Source organism: Sparus aurata, chromosome 7 (assembly GCF_900880675.1).
Source record: "Sparus aurata chromosome 7, fSpaAur1.1, whole genome shotgun sequence".
NCBI classification, from domain to species: Eukaryota; Metazoa; Chordata; class Actinopteri; order Spariformes; family Sparidae; genus Sparus; species Sparus aurata.
Genome location: NC_044193.1, coordinates 18238127 through 18260274, shown reverse-complemented (window position 1 = coordinate 18260274; position 22148 = coordinate 18238127). Strand labels below are relative to the sequence as shown.

The window sequence follows — 22148 nt, the reverse complement described above, 5'->3', positions numbered from 1 at the left end:
ATAGGTTCATTCATGAGCTGCAGGTCAGCAGTAGAATAAATGTTGCTGTTTATAAAAGAATACTTTGACAGCATCATGGGTGCAGCAGAAGATTGAGGGTATATTTCTGCATTTGGAGATGATGATGAAAAAGACACAAGGCTCCAGTTTGTTGTTCTTTTCTCTGAAGAGACAAGCACAGATGCAGCGGTGGAAGCCAAAGTATCTCCCTTCACAGCTTGTTTATTAACAGATGCCTCCTTAGCATTGCTCTCAGTCATAATATCGGAGTGAAGTTTGGCTTTATCACTTTAGGCCCTCATAGGGATGGATGCTGTCAAATGCACCTGCCAGACAGAAGACTTTAAAAGCAAACGCGGGAAGCTCTTGCTGCTGTCACTTTGGGAGAAGCTTCAAGCAGTTGGACTTGGACAAGAGGGGGAAAGTCTAAGACACAGTGTCACCAATATGAGGCTTGGCAGCTGTCGTCTGTCGATAGAGCATGTGGAACAATAAAGGGAATGCGGGATAAGAGAGCAGCGCCATCAAATGAGTGGGAAATGTTCTCTGTGGATTGAGCCGTGGATGACAGGGGATAAGATAACAATGCCAGGCTGCTTCTGAGTGTGTGGGACTTGACTGGAGATGTCAGTGAGGATTGAGGAGGGGATGAATCAGATAGTGGCACACTTTACATGCTTGATGCAGAGGAGGGTTTAGAAAGATTTGTAGAGGTGACAAATAATTGTTCTTTCTTTCCAACTTTGACCACCTTGTGCCTGACATGTACCTTTTTCAAGAAACAGAAGTGGAGCCGAAACAGTGGCAGGCCTTGTGATGGATAATGGACACAAGGTGGGAGGGGCGACACTCTGGAGATGGGAGGCTGGAGGTACCTGAGTAAATGTATGTTACATATTTAAGTACAGTATTGAGGCACTTGTATTTTACTTGAGTATATCCATTTTCTGCTACCTATACTTCCACTCCATGCACCACATTTTGGAGGCATATATTGTACTCTTTACTCAGTTACATTTATTTGATGATTTAAGTTACTAGCCAATTTGTAGATTTGCAGAGCCAAAGTAGCCACTTTTTAAATAAGTATGAATAAAATATATTTAAAAGAATAAGATCATTTTTTTGAATATCAGATCTGATAATCAGTCAACCCATAGTACAAAATATATACATAAATGCAAATCTATGTATAACGCGCTTTTAGTTTTACTTTTGAAAGTTAAGTAAATTTGTTGTTGTAAAATTACTTTTCATGTTAAACTGGCGATGTTGATTGCACAATGTAATGGATAAAGACTAATGAAACTATCAGCATTTTCATCGGTTCCCTATAACCTCGCAATTAGTACATCATTTTGTTTGCCACCGGACAGGCGTTTGAGCCATGAAAAGGAAGGTTAACAGGCAATTGATTTCCGTTATAGACTAAATGATTGAATAAACTCACGTTTTGACCAGTGTTATTTGTGACTCTGAGGAAAACTGAAATAATCCAGCAGGAGTGGCAACAGTAATACTATAGCCTCATAGCCCGTGTTTAAGGATGATGCGACATGAAGCACAGACAAGAGTGGAAGACAGGCCTGAGCATTACTTGTAGGATAATCTTATAAGAGTTGGTCCACAGCAAGAAAGCCAATATGGATTCATCAAATTCCTTTATTTAGTGTCAGCTGTTGATATTATAGAACTGGCAAACCAGACTAGAAGCATCAGTCTCTATGCTTATTTGATTTTTTTCACTAATCCACTTAATGAAAATCCACGCTATCTGCCTTTTAATGCAACATTTTACCAGATAAGTGTATTGTGTGTTATTGTGTGATATTGTTCTTGAAAGATGGTGCTTTTACCTTAAAGCCACTGAAGGCCGTAGCAGCTTTACAATAATCTAGTCTCATAATTTACTTATCATTAACAAAAAGAAAGACATAAGTAAATTAGATGACTTCTAGGAGCTTTCTTCAGCTGAAACGTGATGTAAATGAGGGATTGATTAACATCAGCTTGCTGTTTTTGCTACCAATCACTCTGGCAGATAATAAAACATAATCTGGATGCAGTATTGTGTACTTAAAACCTAATTTCCTTTTTCAGTGTTGTCTATCTGCCAATAGCTTGCCAACTGGCCTGATTGTAATGCTGCCATTTATAGTTTGTCAAGCATACTGTTGAGACTTTGGCTGTAGTATAGACACAAATTCTGCCGCTTCAAATGGAATTACTGTAAAGAAAAACAAAGAAAATGATTGGCTTGAAATGCTTTTATGTGGGTTTTAATGGTTTTGTTCACATACTCATATTTGTGGTTTTACAGAAAACACACTCAATTTCCAAGATGTTGCAAAACCTTTACTTTCCAAGGTTTGATTGGAGACATTTGTGCTTTAGATAGAAAAGACACATAACTGTGATGATGTCATTCCGAGTCAAATAAAGCTGCTCTACATTCAGAGACTAATTAAACAACCCTTTGGACCATGTGGGGCTTTTCAGGGCTATAACCTCTTTTTCTGAGTCACAGCTGCATGACCCTCATTTATGTTACACTTGATGTAAATGTAACAAAAATCAACATAGAGAAATAGAGATGTCATACATAGAGAGTCACTAATTTGTTACTGTTTGGTACTTTAATATGACAGGAATCCCCCTCATAAGCGCTGATTTACAGCTTAAAGAGGTAGTTTCCAGAGTCATTGACTTTATTGTCCTACACAAATAGAAGAGAACTGTGTGTTTTACTGTGGTATTTCCCTCTGTGTATGGCTACAGTAAAATGGTTGAGTATGGGAAGTAGTGCCTTCAGAAAAAATAGGTGACCTTAAATTAACTCTGAGTCTGACTGACTTTGGTGTCACCTGACTCTTATATGGAGGTAATGTTGATTTAGGCCAATGAACCAACATGACATAAATGGGTTGTGCTTTCCTGCTGTAACTGGAGACTGACTGAAACACCTCAGTGGTTTTAATCTAGCTGTTATACCATAATGAGTAGGACCACCAGATGTTGTATATCTCCCGAGGTTGGCTGAGGAAGTTTAGCTAAAGTCAGGGTTTTTGATTATATTTAAACGAAGAAACAATATAATCACAGAATGAAACGTATTTTGGGAAATTTTGTGAAATGCACTGTGTGATGTTTGCTGGTCTAAGCTCCTCAGGCAGAGAAATCCAAAGTCTGTGGACCCTGACAGCCAGGGCCAACTGTCAGCATCAACAAATCCTTAATCAAACCAAAAACCCAAATATATGTGGAAACAGATTATACTGTGGTTTCAGTGAAAGCCTTGATGGTACGTTCTGCACTGGCTGCAGACTGGAGTGGGATTTCTAAATTTCTGATGCCCTTGTGTCAGTGTGTTTTAATTGGAAGAAGAAGAACTGAACAATCATTTTCTTTTTTCTATTGAAACCAATAGGAATCATTAGGGATCACTGATTTCCCTGTGTTTTATACTGTAAGGGTGGATCCATTACAGAGATTGCTATGAATCAGTAATTCCTTATCATTATTTTGTAGGCGTTGAAGGTTTTGAGACATATCATCAGTTTCCCCTCAGATGAGGTCACTTTAATACAGCAACTGTCTGGAGTTTGAGTCAAACTCAGCTTTACAGCGCTGCATTAAGTTAAAAGCAGCAGGATGTGCTGGTGTCGGGCCCATCCCTGTGATTCCTATATTTTATTCAAACAGCCAACTCAAATGAATTCGCTCCAATACACATTTTTTACTCATGTCTAAATTATTTCTTTCTTTCAAAAGTCTGTGCAGAAATAGAGAACAAATGACTGACTGAAGGATCCCTTGAACGCTGCATTCTTAGTGATGAAATTATTTTCTCAATAAGAAGTACACTCTAAAACATTAAGCGTCGAGACACAAAGCAAATAACCCTCATGGCAAAACACTACAATTCATAAAAAGAAAAATAGTAATATGTATGTTACAGCAGCGCAAATGTGTTAAAATTCTGCTTTTCTAACTTTCTTTTGTAAACTGAGTACTTTAAGGATTTCTGTTGATAGATAGATAGATAGATAGATAGATAGATAGATAGGAAAGCAATATTTTTGAATAATGAATAAACATTCCAATGAGTAAATTAAATATACATTAATTAAGTCATTCATTATCATGTACAATAATATCTTATATTGCTTTTAAGTATAACTGTATAAACTACCTCTTGAGAATTAATCTCATTTTATTTTTAATGTCCTGCTTGGCAGTAATTTTAGCATTTTGCATTACACTTTGTATTTTGATAAGTATATTACTGTAGTTTTGAGACACTGGGGCACACAGATTTCCTTCAGGATGAATAAAGTTATATTTATTCCAGCTATAGCCTCATCTCTCTAGCAAACAGGTACTTTAAAAAAAAAGAAGAAGCAGAAGAAGTAAAAAAAAGAAGAAGCAGGGGTTTAGTTCCAAACAATGTTTCCTGTCAGAGATGTCGGTGTTGACATCACAGGCGTCAGTAAGCCGGAGCACCGTGACAGACTTGATTTGCATGTGAACTGAATGAGTGGGTATTCCCTGGATGACGCGTGGGCTGGACACTCGCTTACACTGAACTCAGCGTTATCATTAAAGCGGTTAAATCACGACAGAAGCATGATTCACTCACGGCATTAAAAAAATAGAAGAAGAAGAAGAAAAAAAACAAGCCACCATTTGTCGGCCAATCGTGTCCGCTCAGTGACGAACTTCCTGGTCACATTTCCTCGTAGGTCCCCACCAGTCCCCCCTCATTATTAATGTGTGTGTTTGCTCCTGCAACAGGGGAGGACGCGGAGAAAACGAAAGACTGAAAAAGAGAGGGAGACAGAGCAAATAAGTCTGCGTGGAGGGAGATATCACATCCAGCTGACGTGCTGGGAGCCAGATAAAGAAGAGGGACTGCTATTTACTCGGTGTTAGCTGAAGGACGGACGAGGAAGGCAAACACAGGCGAGACTGGGGACGAAGTGCAAGGGGCTTGGATGGCATTTGCCGGGGCCAGGGAGGGGCTGCTGTGGACCTAGAGGATATATGAGCCGGGGGTACGACTGGATACCATGTCTTGAGTACGAAAGACGTATTACCCGCGGATAAAACTGCAGCAGCACGTCAGAAATAAAGGCCTCCTCTGATGGAGAGCTGGGCTCTTTAATCCAGCTACTGACGGGCAGCGACGAGCTACGGCAAAGGGTGAGGTACGGAAGTGAAAAACCACTTAGCTAAATGTTGAGTGTCTTATCAAATGCGAAGCTAATGTTGCGATATTGCCGAATTTCCCCTTGTTGTTGTTGCTGCTGCTGTTGCTGCGGAGGAGGATGTCTCAGTCTGAACACCTCCTCGCAGCTGTGATAACGTTTTGTTTCAGCCCCTCAGTTTCTCTTCTTCATCTCTTTCTGCTCAACAGGACGCTTCATTCGCAAATTGAAGGGATTTATGGGATCACAAGGTAACCTTTCGACCCGAACAAGTGTCTTTCTTGTGTTTGCTTGCGGCTGTCACTTGGTGTTTTAACGTGTGGTGCGCGTGCGAAGGGGCTTCAGCTTCCTTTGTTTACAGTGTGATTCTGTGAACAGCTGATTCGTCGATGCTGCCTGCTGTGTGTGTGTGTGTGTGTGTGTGTGTGTGTGTGTGTGTCTTTGACGCGCTGCAGCAACCGCGAATAGCTGCCCATGCACAGGTTGTTAAGATTTACTTTGCAGCTGGAATAGATGGCGCTTCGCTTTTCACATGCAGGCCACTGTAGAAAAAGAGTAAACAAACACTCCCATCATTCCCCATAATGTATCTAAAGATGGCAGCATGGGTCTCAGCCTGTAACTTCTTCTGCAATTTGTGTCAGTTTGCTGCTGACTTCTTGTGCTTCTCTCTTTTCACAGTTTCTTCTGATGAGATGAGTGTGCGTGCTGGCCAGGGCAGTGATGAGGTACTGGTTTCACAGGCGGTGTGGGATTACCTGGCTGCAGCTGGGCGGCCCTGGCTCATTGACTTCCAGCAGAAGCAGGGCATGAGCGCTGGCATCATTAGGCGAGGAGAGAGGGGGGGCTGCTGCGCCGTGAGGCTGCAGCCGGTGGAGGGCTCCAGGAGCTCTGGAGCTGGCGTGATGGATGAACCCATCTCCAGCGAGACACGAAAAGCCTTCATTGACTTATGCCGCTGTGCCCGCAAAGAAATGAGCAAACAGGAGGGGGGACCCAAGAGGAAGAGGGCTCTGCTTCCCTGTGTGGGAGTCCTGGAGCCAAACGGAGAGGGGAGCCTGCTTCAGCCTCCGCCTCCCCAGCCTCGGCGCTCCCAGAGACAGCAGCAGAGGTTCAGGAAGCCTGCTGATGAGGAGGCTTGCGCCATGCTCCACGAGGCAGCCCAGAGGAAGGACACGGACTCCAACTTGGCTTCTCATAGTGAGGCAGAGGACAACAAAACTTGTTCAATCTGCATGGGGGACATAGTGGAGAAGACAACCCTGGAGAGGTGTGGCCATTCATTCTGCCGCTCTTGCCTGGATCAAGCCTTTAAGGTGAAGAAAGCGTGTCCTGTGTGTCGGCTGGTGTACGGCCAGTTGATTGGGAACCAGCCTGCTAATGGTACAATGATCGTAGAGCGAGATCCTGATCTGGAGCTTCCTGGCCATGAAGGCTACGGGTGTGTCTGCATCATCTACAGCTTCCCTCCTGGCCTACAGGCGGTGAGTAGAGCAAAATCAATGCCACTCAGTGTTGCTGGAATAACCCTGGTTATCATTTATGAGTGTAAAGAAACTGATAGTTGTTCTGGACAAACTAAAGATTATTGAACATAATCAAATACTAGAGTTGAAGTATGAAAAATGTATACATTTAGGGTATTAATTAGGCATAAAATACATTTTCTTCGATTGTTTAATCATGTATGACGGCATCACTGCAGGCCTTTTAAAACAATACAGTCCTCTGCTTCACAGAGCAATTCTTCCTTTCTGTCCCTGACTGATCTGTAGTTGGTTGACACTAATAATCTTTACCTTCCCATCGGATCTTAGAGTCACCCAACCAGATTAAAACTTAAAACACAGGATATGAACTAGCTGCTGATGATTTGTGTGATAGCGATAAAAAAAGCTTGTATTTGTGGTTTATAGCTGGCAAAGACAAAAGACATCTCACTATTTTTTTCACTGCAAAACACTCATTTTGTAAATTGATTGCAAATTTAAAAGGCCAAGAATTTGGTCTTTTTAAGGGAGCACATTGCTATCAAAGTCTTGTTTCATATGGACTTCTCAGTTCAAAGGGGTACTGCAAAAAAAAAGTGAAACAAAACAAAAGTTGTGTTTACATTAAGAGTTGTTCACTAAAACACGTTGTCTGTATTAGAGCCCAACCGATACTGATTTGGGGGGCTGGGATATGTTGGCTGATTTATTTAGAAACAACTGTGTTTACTATCTTGTCTTATTCTTCCTTGTCTTGATAAGTACATTGCTGCAAATATTGGCACATTATCCAGGAATCCTACTACCTTTCTGTTTTGGGTGCACCAGAACATAGTTTAGTTGTACCCTGGAATACATTTTAGTTGCATTTCTTAACAATTTTTTTAATGATTGTAAACTGTGATGCCGGTGCAGATGAATGTTTTTCTCTATTTAAATTTAGAGCGCACACAGCAATTAATAATCAGAATGTATTTATCAGCTAACAAACAGTTGGTGTTTGTTAAAAGTATGTCTATTTCATTTTTATTTTTAATCAGACCTGTTTAAGGGGGGCACCAATATGATCACCTGAAACGTTCAGTCTCACTTGACAGATTTTTGCTTGCATGTATGCAAAAATAACCCCAAACAGTCACATCTTGAGAGCCCTGTTGATCGCCACCAGTTGATCAATAGAATAGTGTGACATCACTGGAGGAACTGTCTCATGTGACCCACACGCATGTTAATCCTTATGCGTGAGCGTACCTGAGTAAAACAAAACCCACTCAAAGAAAAAAAGCTCCATACTGTTGGTCTGACAAAGAGTTTTTACCTTTAATAATTTATCATCTATGGAAGAGAAGAATGTTTTATCTTACATCTACAATCAATGAACCAGTGTTATCTTTTCTTTAGCCCCTGCCTAACATAATTTAGACTCAGTGTCCCTAGTTTGTAACACAGGCTGAGATGCCCCGTGATGAAATCAGCTGTTTTTTCAGACTCCTCCCCAACAAGACTATATTAGACTGTTATTGCAATCTTTCATACTTCCCCTGACATTATTGTAAACTGAACTTGATGGGAAAAATCAGTGATCTTCCCCTCAACCAGGACATGGATAGCTTGCATGTGTAAATGCCCAGTAGACATCACAAGTATCCTTTATTTGTTCATATCAAGGTTGAAGATTCACAGTTGCCTTTATTGTCGGTGGGCGGAGAAAATAGTTTTAGATTGAAGGAACTGCCGCAATTAAAATGAAAGAGACATGACTGTGAGAGAGTGACCTGGACCTGAACATACATGACATGATAGTTTTAAATCATTAATGCCCCGTTAAACTGATCCTGTTTTCACTCCTTTGTTGCCAACAGCCAGAACACCCCAACCCAGGAGTTCGGTACCCAGGAACAGACCGCGTGGCCTACCTCCCTGACAGCCCTGAGGGGAACCGTGTGCTGGGTCTGCTGCGCCGGGCCTTTGAACAGCGCCTTATCTTCACCATTGGTACCTCCATGACTACGGGCATGCAAAATGTCATCACTTGGAATGACATTCACCACAAGACCTCAATATGGGGCGGGCCCCGCTGGTATGTATGGTCTCTCTTGGTGGTTTGATTCAGTAATAACCTCAATAACCTCCCTCAGAAGTGAGGTAGCAGATAAAATGGCTCAGTAAAGACTGACACATCTAATTCAAGTTCCTGGCATGAAATTCTACCAGTTGATGTGCTTTGCTAGGGGCACTATAGGTGCCTGAGCTCGTACAGAAGCAGTGATAGCTGTTTTATTTCTCCTGACAGTTTTGGCTACCCAGACCCCACTTACCTGGTGCGAGTGACAGAGGAGCTCAGAGAGAAAGGCATCACAGCTGACTGACAGCATGAAAATCTCTTCCAAGACTTTGTAGGACTTTCTGAGCGTCCTTGCGGCGGACCTGACTCGGCTCCAGGTTGTGCTCTGAGACTTCCCTTCCCTTAAAGGACGGCTGAAGACGAGGCCCTTAGCAGACAGGCGTCTGATGCTGCAGCAGAGCCCATTCACTCCACTAGTTGTTTCTCTGTTTGTTCATTTTTTCCTCCAGAGTTTGGCTTAATCCAGTGCTACATGTGGAAGAAAATACTGAGTGCAGTGCATTCTTGTATTACATAGTCCTCTACCTGTCACTGTTGGCAATAGGACAGATATCTAATGCACTTATTTAAGGTGTGTTGGAATTCATGGTACTTATATATTATTTAGGAAATTTAAGTTTAATGTTATAGAGACAGTTTATGTTATATTAATGTTTATTTTTACTCTGGGGGTTGTTTTATTTCATACAAGCACACATTCTTTGTTTTTATCTTCCCCAGAATTGTTCGTTGAGTAAGGTACTAATTACATGTTGTAAGGATCGTACTTTGTTTTTATGGCAGAATAGCACTGCTTTACTTGAGATAATTCATTTTATGAAGTTATTGCAATCTAAAGCACTCACAGGCACTTTGGTAAGGAAGTTTGTTTTTCAGTGAAGTCGCCGTCATGGTCTGTTACTTTCTTTGTGAAAGAGTGCTCGGGGCAAACAGGTTCGTGCAGCCGTCAGTTATTAGCTCGGTGGCTACAAGTTGATGTCAATTGCTTGGAACTCTTCATTTGCGTGTAATTATTATTATGTTCCCCCCCACATTTGTATTGAAAAGGAAAGAATGTCAAACTATGTCAGCACTTTTCATTACACGCATTCGGACTTTCCCCTGGGTTTTTTCTTTTTTTCTCCATCGGTCACTTCTGTTATTTCAAGGTACCTCCCAGGTGTCGAGCCCATTACCTCAGTTGTTAGTAATGTGCTCATCTAATTACCAGATTTATGACGATGTCAAATAAAAAGGGCATACAGACCACTTAAACCAAATGAAAGGCACAAAAGCTCTTTAAATATCTATGCCTCTGTCCCTGTCAGACCGGCAGATTTGCCTGCTCACTCTCTCATTTTAAATGAGGTAGCTGTCGTAAATCTGTTTATCTAAATAGATGAAAAGAAAAAATGTTGCAGGAACAATTGATTTGATTTAGGGCGGGGTATTGATCTCATTTTGTTGTGCCTTTCTTATATTTACTTTTGATAAAAAAAAATTAAAAGTCAAGCATGATGTTCCTCACGAATGAGCAGTTTGGGTGTATTTGTTGTTATTTGATAGATAAACAGCATTTTGTTTGTAGCTATAATATCTGGCTTTAAATACAAACTACACAGTTCATGGAAATATGTATACTAATGTATATTTAATTAGCTTCTACTTCATAAACATTCTTGTAGTCCAAATGCTGAAAAGCCCTCAGAGCTGATAAAGCTGTATGTGTGAAAGTGCTTCGCTGAGTGCAGTAACCTGCTTGGCTAGTAAATTATTCATTAGTTTGACCGGTCAGATCCATCCATCAAATACCCTTTTATTATGTTTCCATCCCCTTTGTATTTTAGTTAAAGGGACCAACTGAATATCTGGGACACAGGATTGTAGTTTACTAAAGCTACTGTGCAAACATTTCTATGCATTACATGTCGGAGGAGGAGCCAGGAGAACAGATTGTGGAGAGATTACACACATTACAAACTGATTGTTAAGGAAAAGTTGGAGTTTTTGCTTTTCTAATTGTGTTGATTCGTACTTTGTTGATATTCAGAATAATGTGCTTTACATTTTAATACTTGAATAAAAAGTTATGTTTGGCTTTGTGTTGGATCTTCAATGTAGTCCCCAAATAAACCTGGTGCGTCACAAGCAACTGGAACCTGTGTCCATTTGGAAAGTGTCCATTTGGAATGAGTTGCATTTGTTGACCTTACATTAAGATACTGAACTCTGCTAAAGCACTTTGTGCCATCTAGTGGACGACACCATGACTGTAGAGTGAACAGAGCTTGAAAACACCTCATACTATATGTATACTATACATACTAATAATGTTAAAACTTTCTCGTACATAAGGAGTGCCATTGTTAATCATTGTTAGGAATTGTTTGGTATCAAGCGTCACAATGGCTAAGATGCATAACAGATAAATCACAACTCCATGATGTTTATCCGTCTGGGGACATCTGTTATTATCTCCCACATTCTCTGTCTGCCTCTCTGCTGTCAATTAAAGACCTGCAGGTCTTTTAATAATAATTTTTACATATTTACCATTCGCAGCCACAAACAACTCACAGTTTTGGGGTGTGCCACATTGAACATGAATGATGAATGAATTACACAGAAACGCCAATGCATTGCAACTGGGAGCTCAAATCAGCTGTATGGGGACATATAGGTCGTAGTCCAACACTCACACTGTCAGTGCTGGTCTGATTGCAGAATAAGATGCTTAGTTAGGGGTGAGAGGATAATTACAATGTGTCCTCCGTTAAAACTAATTTTAATTTGCTTTAAACCTATTTTTATCAAGGAAATCTTTCAGAGGACTAAAGAAAAGGTTTCAGAAGCATCACACAATAAAAGATTAATTATTGGTAAGGACCCCTTTGTTCGCACTTCCAGCCACTGTGACCTTGTGAGTAACTGTTGTCTTGATGTGCTACTGAGGCTGGCACAGTGATGGTTTGACCAAACATCCTGAATATTTGTCTTGCTTACGGTTTCAGACAGTAAATTACAGGCTGGACTGATAATAATCCAGACATGGTACTTCCTGATATTCACTGATGTACACAACACTTAAGCAGTTTATGTAAATATTAGGCTAGTCTTGTGTTAGTCTGCGATTGAAAAGAACTGACAGTTAATGTGGGAGTGACGGCAGATTTCAAATCTCGTTTTTTTTTTTTTATTTGGCGGAAGAAGTATTTAGAAACCTTTAATGAAGGAGTAGTAACACATTCAGTTACAAGTCAACGTCTTGATTTCCCAAATTTTGTGTCTGCTTTCCTTTATAAAAATAAACAAGGTAAGTATTAGTAATAATCCAGTGGGTTTTGTATAAAGTACCCAAAAGTCATAAAGTCAAAATATCATGTTTAATTATACTTACTTTATATAGGTTTATTATTCTTTTTAATAATATAACTTTTGTAAAACTGAAAGTCACTCACACAAATAGTACTCAATCTGATATTACATGTACTTAAGTTTCAATAGTAATTTTCTGACGATAAATCTATCGACTTATCAAAAGTACAAGTAAAAGTAAATTATACATATATTTACATGTATATTACATGTATACTGTATCCAATGTTGTTTCATTTTTAAAGACCGTGATTGCATGTGTAAAAAAAGAGAAAAAAAAAACAACAACATGCAATCTACAAAATAACTAATTACCAAAGTTATCAAATAAATGTAGTGAAGTAAATGTACTCCCATCACTGAGTACCAGTAAAATGTAAAAAAATACTCTATTACAAGTAGAGTAATAATAAAAAATTCAAAATCATATTTAGTAAGTACTATCAACAAAATGCACTTGTACCTTTACTGCAGTACAATATCCTGTGATTGTGATATATTATTGTTATGTATAATAATATTCAAGTTTACATGTATACTGTATATGGGTGAACAAATTATTGACAGAATCAGTGTTTTATTTGATCAGATTGCAGATACAATAAAAATGTGCAGCTATGGCTCTCATGCAGCATGCAATTTGCAAAGTAACTAGTAGCTAAAGTAATTAAAATCTAATAAATGTAGTGGAGTGAAAACGTACAATATGTGTCTCCAAAATGTAGTGGAGTACCTCACAATTGTACAGCAATAATAGCAAAAGCTTTATAGTAATATGTAATGTAAAAGTAATAATAATACAGTAATTGTACAGCACTTGGGTATATGTACTTAGTTACATTCCATCAGAAAAATGAATTAAGGTAATCATGCTGATTTGACAGCGTTATTAAAAGTTACACTATTGGATTATTACTAATGCATGAACATGTCAGCAGTATTGTGTTGTTGGTGGCTGAGGTGGAGGTTCTTCTACTCCTGTATTTTATATACATGTAATCGTTTTAAACATCTATATCTAAAGTAGGCTCACTGTAATCTAGCTGTGAGATAAGCGGTGAGGTAAAAAGCACAGCACTTGCCTCTTGAATGTTGGCTCATGGAGTAGCAGTACAAAGTAGGACATAATACAACTTTCATGATATCTCGGGGGGAAGTTTTTGTTTACATTTAATTCCTGGAAAGTGCCAATGACAGAGAGTCTTGACAAATAAATAGATATAGATATAAAAAATGCAGCTATATTTTCTTGCCAGTCACTAAAAACAAACTCCATCCAATCAGAGGTCAGTATTCGCTCCACTTCCTCACACATGGAGGAGCATCACCCAGTGGAAATGACATGGTACTTTCCCTTATTCTGACGTCACACATCTCCGAACACATAGAAACCCGTGAGCATCCAAACACGGAAAAGGAAAGATAACTCTCTTCACATACCGGAAAATAATGGAAAACAGCCCAAACTGTGACCCCGGTGTAGTCAACAGCGCCGAGGAGAACTGCGCCATTTGCTTGGATAAAGTTCGGGAGAAGAAAACGCTGACGTGCCTCCACTCTTTCTGCTCTGAGTGTATCAACTCGGTCTTCAAGTCGAAGCCCGCTTGTCCGATATGCAACACCTACCACGGAAAGTACACCGGGAACCAGCCGGTCGGCACCATGAACGTGACGCGCAGCTGGATGAACCTGCCTGGCTTTGACCGCTGCGGAACTATTGTGATCCAGTACAGTTTCCCAGCAGGGATACAAGGGGTGAGACTGACAGGCACAGGCCATATGAATAGACCACATGCTGACAAGATTGTCAGTGTACTCTGACTACACCTTTCAGCTGCTGTTCACATCACATCTGTCCACCAGAGGACGCTGTTTGTTTTCGTTTTGCAGTCGCTCATTAAAGCATCTGGATTAGGGGGCACAAAATGGCGTCACCAAACTATTAAACACTTCAACAGTGATGTAAAGTAAAGTGATGTAATCTTCTTAATTTACAGTCTGTTCTTCTTTTTCTAATACTGGCCTTTACCCACTTTGCCATTATATCCAGATTATTTATCAACAATCTCACTGCCCTAATATTTTGTGAAAGAATTTATAGTCATCCCTACAGTATTGTCACATCAGAGATGGTATTTGGTCAAAAATATTGTAATGTAATTGTAATGAATATAAATTATATCCCGTGAATCAAGATATAGCCTAGAAATATTGTGATATAATGCTTCGCCCTACCTACAGTCACACAACGTCAGTATTTGACAGTTTGGGGATGAGACTCGAATCAATTGTTCTAACAAATAGAACATTTAACAAAAAAATGTATCGTATAAAATGACATCAGTGCATCAAACTTCACTGGAAATGTAATAGTTAGACATTATTCCTAACATCTTTGTCTACATTTGAATTTCTAAAAATGTTTTCATATCGGCACATGTTGGACAATATATATGTCACTACTGATATATCAGGGCAGTATAAGATGACAACATTGTCCAACTGATATATCAGGCTGTAGAGAAAGTGTTTAAAATGTGAAAAAATATCCATAGTTCCCCCGATTCCCCAAAATTCAAAAGTCCTTAAGTTCAAATTGTTGTAAAACAGAGAAAATCAGCAAATCTTCATGTCAGAGATTCAATCAGAAAATCTTTTTAGCTCTGCTCTTAACACGCACACAAGTGTTAAAAGGGGGTTTTCCAGTCCACTTTTTACAAGAAACAAGCACATTTCAGCGGGAAATATGACACGAACTGTGTGTCTGATAGAAAGAAAGCAAATTGTTAGACAAATTAAGCATTGATTTTAATCTTTGATCCACACAAAAAAAGAAAAACTTATTCCTCTTCAATCCAGGTTTCAAATATTTCTACAGGTCAGGATATGAAAGGTAAAAGCTGTGTGTACCTGTGGGAGAGAGACAGTGAGAGAGAGGAGTTATATTTTTGGATGTTGTTCAAACGGAGCATCTTAAAGTTTCTAAAAGTTTCTGTCTGCTCTATGTGTGAATGCTCTCTGATTTTAGGGGTATTTCAGATGCAGTGCCATCATCAGATATGCTAGAGACTTACTCCCAGTGGCAGAACAAGTGTGACTGTAGGAGCAACTCCAATAATCTGCCCTTTTTCCGTTCTTTATAGGGAGATATGAGAATGAGCTCCTCCTACTGCTGCAAATATACAAATATATTTCAAAATACATCAATGCGTTGGTCATGAAAACCTGTATTTTCAGCATTTAATCTGGATCTAAGTGTCTTCAAAAACCCTCCACAATTGTTGATCAGCGTTCGTGTATTTGTTTTGATGTTTCTCATGTTGCAGGCCGAGCACCCAAACCCTGGGGTGAGGTACAGCAGCACCTCTCGTACTGCCTACCTGCCAGACTGCGAAGAGGGCAATAAAGTCCTGCGGCTGCTGACAAAAGCCTTCGAAAGGAAACTCATCTTCACCGTTGGAAGATCGGTTACCACAGGCCTCAACAATGTCATCACCTGGAACGACATTCATCACAAAACCAACATAGACGGTGGCCCACAAAGGTAATTCTCATGCTTAAAAAAATTAATTTCAGTTGTATGTGACTTATATTTGTCTTACATCACAACTTAGTCTGAAACATATACTATTTGTATATTAGTATATTGGTTGTTTCAGAGGCGTACTTATGGCATTATCTTGCTTGTTTGTCTCCAGTTTTGGGTATCCAGATCCAGAGTATTTGTCCAGAGTTCAGGAGGAGCTTCGTCTTAAAGGAGTGACAGAGGATAACTGATGGACGTAGACAATCAGAAGACAAATTGATTTTAATACTGTGTATTGTTTCAAAGTTTATGATTTAAAGTCTGCACTTCTTGCAGTCCTTAGGCAGGGATCTTCATCACTGACATTTTAAGATGTTTTTTGTCTTTTTATTTGCAAATGTTAATGTGATGAGCAAAAAACAAACAAACCACAAATTCAGTGAGCATGACAGTATTTACACTTTTTACGTATGCCTATGTACGTAAACGATGAATAACCTGCCTCATAATGTGCTCATCTAAGATATATATATTTTTTTTCTATCTAGCAAAAATTTGAGGTATGAATGTTACCAAAGATTTTTCATCTTACTATGCAAAATTACTTAAACTGGCTTTGAGAAATATTTAATCCAACAAGTCAAAGATTACACTAGTGTAAATGAATAAAGGGGTAATTCTACAAATGATCGTATTTCAGTAGTCTGAATGTCTGGTACAGCAGACATATGAGGCAGAACGGGTGGTAAAAGCAGTCTTCACTTGATCGGGCAAACTTATCCTGAGGGCTGAAGTGAGCAGAAGGGGTTGTAGGCTGGGCGATGTAAAAACAACATAGACTATCCAACAGAGAGTGATAAATCGCTGTATTTTATATACATAGTGGTGACGTATTCTGATGACAATGTAGCCACAACTCTGCAATTTTTTATCGTTAGCTGTAGCTGTTGCACATTTCTCAATGTACATGGAATGGGTCTGCTGATATATCATTACTGTTGTATGTTTCAAGTTCCATCTGCTAAAATCCTGCTTTGACATTGTTCGATATAATAAATTCAGATTCTGTCAACACAACAAACCAGAGCGTGCCGCAAAAGTGCCGTCTCAAATCCTCCTATGGTAGATAAAACATAATGAAAAGGCAATATCTCTGGTTCTTTATGGATTTTGAATGCAACAGTTTTATAAGAGTGCAATGCCTGACCAGTGAACTGCTTCTCACAACCTGGTGCCTACCCACAATGCAACTTTGCCACATCACTGGAGGCAATTTGTCAGATTACATGCAGCTTCCTCTGGAGCCACAAAAGGCTTTTTGCTACTTTTTTCGCATATGCAGCAGTGCATCTCAAGACCTGTGAACACACTTTAATGTGTAAAATTGATGAAGTTACCATTTAGGTTGATCCTACACACAGTCCTGCTGCTGTAAATATCCACTAATGCACAGAATCTGTAGCTACGTATAGTCCTCAACAAATAAACTATTTACACCTGTTTGAGTGTGGGAAAGAAGCTGCTTTATTGAACTAAAGATAATGTCGGTGACATATTAAAGATTTGTAAGTACGAGTTAAAGAGGTCAGGGATGAGTACCGCAGACAAAGTATTCACAGATTAACTTTTGATTAATTTTTGGTGTTTTAATAGGATATTTAGATACAAATTGTAATTTGGAATATCATGAGTTTCATCCTGCAGCATGTTTAATACCATATTAATTCATTGTGTGCTATTGTCTGACACCAATCAAATAAGTGTCAAACAGTCCCCAAAATATTAATATCTCACCTTTCTGCTCCACCAGAGGGCGATGCTCTCCTCACAGAAGACTGAGTGATGGCGTCTGCTTGGTATGCAACTGTACCATCGCCACAAACCCACAGTCCCAGACCACCTCCCAAAGCTCATCGCCCAAAGTCAGTGAGAAGAGCAGAGCATCAGCTACAGATGATGAGTCATGTGTTTCTATGGTGCGCAGGGCAGTTTTAATGACGGCGACTCACACTGTACTGTGTGTAAAGTGGAGAGAACAGGTTTCACCTCGTGTTGGACCACACTGAACTGATCATCTCTGTGCTTCTTATGGCAGTGAAGGTGATGTTACAGCTGAGTTGTGGTGAAAGCATGCACAGACAGAGGCTAGTTTAATTTAAAGAGAAGAATTCAAAGCTCATCTTTAGCTGAGTGAATGTTGAATGTGTAACAAGTGTCCCACCTATCATTAGCATAAATAAAGATGGAAATAGGGAAGACTTTTTGCCTTAGATCTCTTTTCGTGCAGCAATGAAGGAGACATCAGCTCTGTTTTTGCTTTTCACCACGTACTCCTATAGGCACACATTTACCAAATTACTACTCACTATCCAGCTGATCTTCTTCTCGGGGGCCGACAGCCCACGCTTATAGAATGATGAAAAAACCTTTAACCTATATTTCTCCATCAAAAAGAGCGCACATGTGATAAGGCGGAGTTACTGAACTCAGCCTCTTTAGTGCTGTGGTATTTAGCGGCTGGGGGCATTTCTGTGGCCTAAGATCTCAGGGCATCTGCTGCTCTCACAAAGCAGCCCAGGACCCATCTGGTCAAATGGATCACCACCACACCACCACCTCCCCTCTTCTCCCTTTTTCTCACACAATTCATCTTTCGACTCCATCCATTTCCTCTCTTGTCCCTTTAACAGTTTTCTATTAAGCGTCTATAAATTATGGCCTCTTTTCTCTGCCAATTCTGCCCCTTTCTGCTGTATTGTGTTAATGAAAAGCACTTACAGCATGACCTGATAAAACTTCATGAACATTTCATTACATCCAGTTATATTTTGTTGAAATTTATTTCTGTCTTTTAGATCTGACAAAAAAAAGTGTCTCACAGCAACAAAAAATGGAAAATTGCCTCAATTGTCTTGTAAGTTTGAGAAAAAGGACAATGGGGCACTGAACATACCTGAATGTAACCTACATTTGAATGTGAAATGTTCAAAGTGAGAGGCTGTTTCCATAAGAAGACAACTTCATATCTGGCTGTAGTCTTTAGGTATAAAAAAAATAAAATGCAATTTTGATTAAACTGAAATAAAACCAGGGTTTACTTTGTCATCAAAGAGAGGTTGAGACAGATTCTCACTCATTACTGTACTGTGAGAAATAAAGGGATTTAAAGCAACATCAAAATGACAGCTTCAAAATCATTTTGATGTTACATTGTCTTGTAATAGGGTGAACTCTGTCTTTGTCTCTGCCACTCCGCCCCTCTATCACTTGTTCCTGCAGTATGTAACTAAAGTGAGAGGAAAGGATCGGAGCGTTACATACATGTTTATTTCGAGATACAAGTTTTCAACACATAACATTGCTATGATGTAATGAGTGTGTCCCTAGTTAGCACCTAAAAGAGCTACAGACCTGGGATTTGTTTTTACAACAGTGGTTTTGCACTTAGAAACTGTTGGAAGTGCCCAATAGCACAAAATGCCTTAGAGGATATTTTCTTAGAAAAAATTAATAATATATATCCTGGAGTTATTCATCTCTCAGAACTGCCTTATCTACAGAATGTGGGGAGAAAAACACAATGTTAAATACGGTGATAAAAAAGAAACAAGCTTGATACCAAATGTTTTTAAGTGATTAAGAGTTTGTATGTAAAAATATAGTTCTTACTTTGTGATTATCTACTTAGTTTTCTTTTTTAAGAAGTAAGCATTCAATAATATGTCATTTAGCTTTGGCAATAATGTCCTTTAAAGGTGCAATATGTGAGAATTGGCCAGCTGTTGGAGTTGTACTCGAAACTAAATATGGTCAGCATATCACCAGATTAACAGCTAACTGCTGCTGTAGCTGTCGTCAGCTGGTTAGCTTGGTTAGCCATGCGTCTAGTGGTCCGGACTGGGAGCTAGGGGCAATAGAGGAGTGTTAGTGTTCATACTGTTGGCACAGGAGCTTTGGACTGGGACGGGCAGGGCTAGGAGGGCAGCATGCTAACTTTAATAGACAGTCTTCACATTTTGTTGATAATTGTCAGTTTTTTAAAAACGTTTTCAACGACAATTCTTACATATTGCATTTTTAAACATTCCTGCCAATAAATATTATTAAAATATTATTTTAATTTGATTATAAATTATTTGAATTTGACTCTCTGTATTATGTCTCGGTGTGCAAGTAGAGCCTTGAGTCCAGGATGTATATTAAAATGTAATGACTCTTTGCCCCTCTCTGTGGGTATTTCCCTTCCCTGTCATTGTCCATCTGGACATGTGGGTTAAAGTAATGTAACCCAAGATATAAATATGTATCAATGTTTATGCAGAGCAATATTGTGGGTGGATTAAACATGCATCTATGTAAATGTCCAGTGACAAGCCTCCCCTACAAAATGGATTAATGACAGGATGAAAATAAGCTCTCAGTGTTCGGATTAAGACGGATGCATCTGTAGCCCATTTCCATCACCATCAAACGTCGCTCTCCTCTGTTGTGGCAGGATGCCTTGAATATTCTCTCCTGGCAGGCGCTGAAAATAGCACCAAGACTTTCTGGGTGTGACTAGACGGCCGCTCAGGAGAGGCTCCTGAGTAGCACACAGCCGTGTGCACCCATCAGATGAGAGATGTGCAGTGTTTCCTGTACAATAGATGATAAGAAAATCATTATGTGACAATGCAGAGCTGTTGTTCTCGCCCCCTCTCCCCACTGTGCTCCTTAATTAGAGTGTCTCTGGCTGTGGGGAGAACCCTGGCACCTCGCCTGCCTGCCTGCCTGCCTCCTCATCCTCTCATCCTCCGGTGCTAAAGCCACCGAATCGCAGATATGTCTGTCTATCTGGGGGCAGGGCACGCTCCTCTTCGTCTACCCTTTCACTGTAATGAGGAACTCCACCAAACCTAGCCTACTTTTGCATACGTTTGAAGGTTTTTTCTTTTTATATCTTCACCCAGTTTCCTCTTTTAATGCCAACGTTGACAAAGATAAAGATTCTCTCGCTTCCCTGAATTAAAAATCTCAACTCATAGAGGGATATTTCAGACTGTGTTTGTATGTTAGATAAATGGACAGGAGGAGGCTGAGGAGGCATCTGTCTCCGTACACACTTCTTTGTGTGACAGAATGTCAGCCCACACCGCTGACATGCTCATTCACTGAGCCGCAGGCTGTTTGCTTAAGAACAGTAAAGTGAAGGTGGGTGTGTGGGTGCTTGTGCTTCTGTGGCTTTTGTCTGTGTGCCCTTGACTGCATCTGTGCATACAGTATGTAAGGATATGCACTGGTGAATACTCGAGCATGTGTATGTGTGTGTGTGTTATGTGCTGAGGCGGTTTCTCACATTCTGCTCTCTGATTCATAGCCGGGGCTACATGGCTTTTTGTCTGCCTGATTTAGCAGAACAGACCCTCTGCTTTTCTTAGTAATGCTGACAGATTTACTGACTTACTTCACCGACAGGACACAACAGCAGAGCTGGCAACTCTTGGGGTCTTTGGCTTGGTTGTCAGCGTCACAGATTGAAGGCTCTGCTCAAGCTGTTCTTCATTAGCGACAGGCGAGCTTCTCCTTGATATGAGAATAGCAGCTCCATCATCTGTCCTCTGTGAGAGAAGATTAAAACAATGTCCAGTAATTACCTTTCCATAAATCAGGAGCAGTGTTGTTGTTGGTTGTTTATCCTGTTTATATCAGTGTTATTGTTCAATATATCAAAATGTAATAACGGGCTGTGCAGCAACGTGACAATACTCAACAAGAACTGAACGAAAACTCCTGCAGATACAGTCTAGTAGATATTTTCTTGGTGTATCGAGGCATGCCAAACTCCTTTGTTGTCTTTCCTGTCTGCATCCTCAGCCTTGGCCATCCACTCTCAGACTGCCTCATGTAAGTGCAATTAGCTGTGGCTGTCATGGCAACTAGCATGACCTTTCTGTCATTTTTACAAATGAGAATCTCAACCAAGGTCTGTCTTTCTTCTCAATGGCTGCATCAGATGTCTAGAGCCTTTTTCACATTAGTTTAGAAAAACAGTTTCTACTGAGGTTGACGGCGTCGTCATGTCTCCACAGGTAGTGAAAGAATCTGTTCGTTAAGTGATGTTGGGGGCATTTAATGCAGCTTGGTATATTATACTTGAGAGGGCTGTAATGTATCCAGTGGCACCTCCACTGTTCATTAGGGTCATTGAGACTTTGAGAGCACCAGTTATTGTCCTGCTTGAAATAAACAGTGAATACCCCTGGACACCAGACTGGGATGGAACATCGCCTTTGACACCGACCGATGCCAGTTTGAAGACAGGCGACATAGTATGGAGGTGATTTACACTACAGTAACTCGAAACTCAGATTATCGCCTTTGCTGATACAAAGCGAAATAAGGAAACAGGATGGGCTGGTGCTAATTGTTCTCTAAATTTCATCCTCATCTATTTTCCCTTGTACAGA

The 22148-nt window shown here is 39.9% G+C and overlaps 2 protein-coding genes and 1 long non-coding RNA gene across 5 annotated transcripts; 2 read left to right on the top strand and 1 right to left on the bottom strand.

Annotated features, from left to right (window-relative positions):
• The first annotated feature begins 4576 nt into the window (after positions 1-4576).
• dtx3 (deltex E3 ubiquitin ligase 3) lies at positions 4577-10898 on the top strand. Of its 2 annotated transcripts, none has more exons than XM_030423993.1 (5): positions 4577-5202; positions 5417-5458; positions 5889-6691; positions 8560-8777; positions 8991-10898. In XM_030423993.1, exons 2-5 carry the CDS (start codon positions 5446-5448, stop codon positions 9064-9066), a joined length of 1110 nt encoding a protein of 369 aa, XP_030279853.1. In that variant the 5' UTR covers positions 4577-5202; positions 5417-5445; the 3' UTR covers positions 9067-10898. The 2 variants fall into 2 exon arrangements, with proteins under 2 accessions (XP_030279853.1, XP_030279852.1); XM_030423992.1 differs by having other exon boundaries at positions 4579-5207.
• Positions 10899-13518: 2620 nt separating this feature from the next.
• On the top strand, positions 13519-18876 carry LOC115584388 (probable E3 ubiquitin-protein ligase DTX3). Of its 2 annotated transcripts, none has more exons than XM_030421779.1 (3): positions 13519-13931; positions 15503-15720; positions 17513-18876. In XM_030421779.1, exons 1-3 carry the CDS (start codon positions 13626-13628, stop codon positions 17766-17768), a joined length of 780 nt encoding a protein of 259 aa, XP_030277639.1. In that variant the 5' UTR covers positions 13519-13625; the 3' UTR covers positions 17769-18876. The 2 variants fall into 2 exon arrangements, with proteins under 2 accessions (XP_030277639.1, XP_030277640.1); XM_030421780.1 differs by having other exon boundaries at positions 13521-13931; positions 15875-18874.
• A 991-nt stretch (positions 18877-19867) lies between these two features.
• Positions 19868-21533, bottom strand: LOC115584640 (uncharacterized). The gene is made up of 3 exons (XR_003984578.1): positions 21453-21533; positions 21146-21299; positions 19868-20337 (listed from the first exon to the last, which is right to left on the bottom strand). It is a non-coding gene; the product is annotated as an uncharacterized LOC115584640 (long non-coding RNA).
• Between the last annotated feature and the right edge of the window lie 615 nt (positions 21534-22148).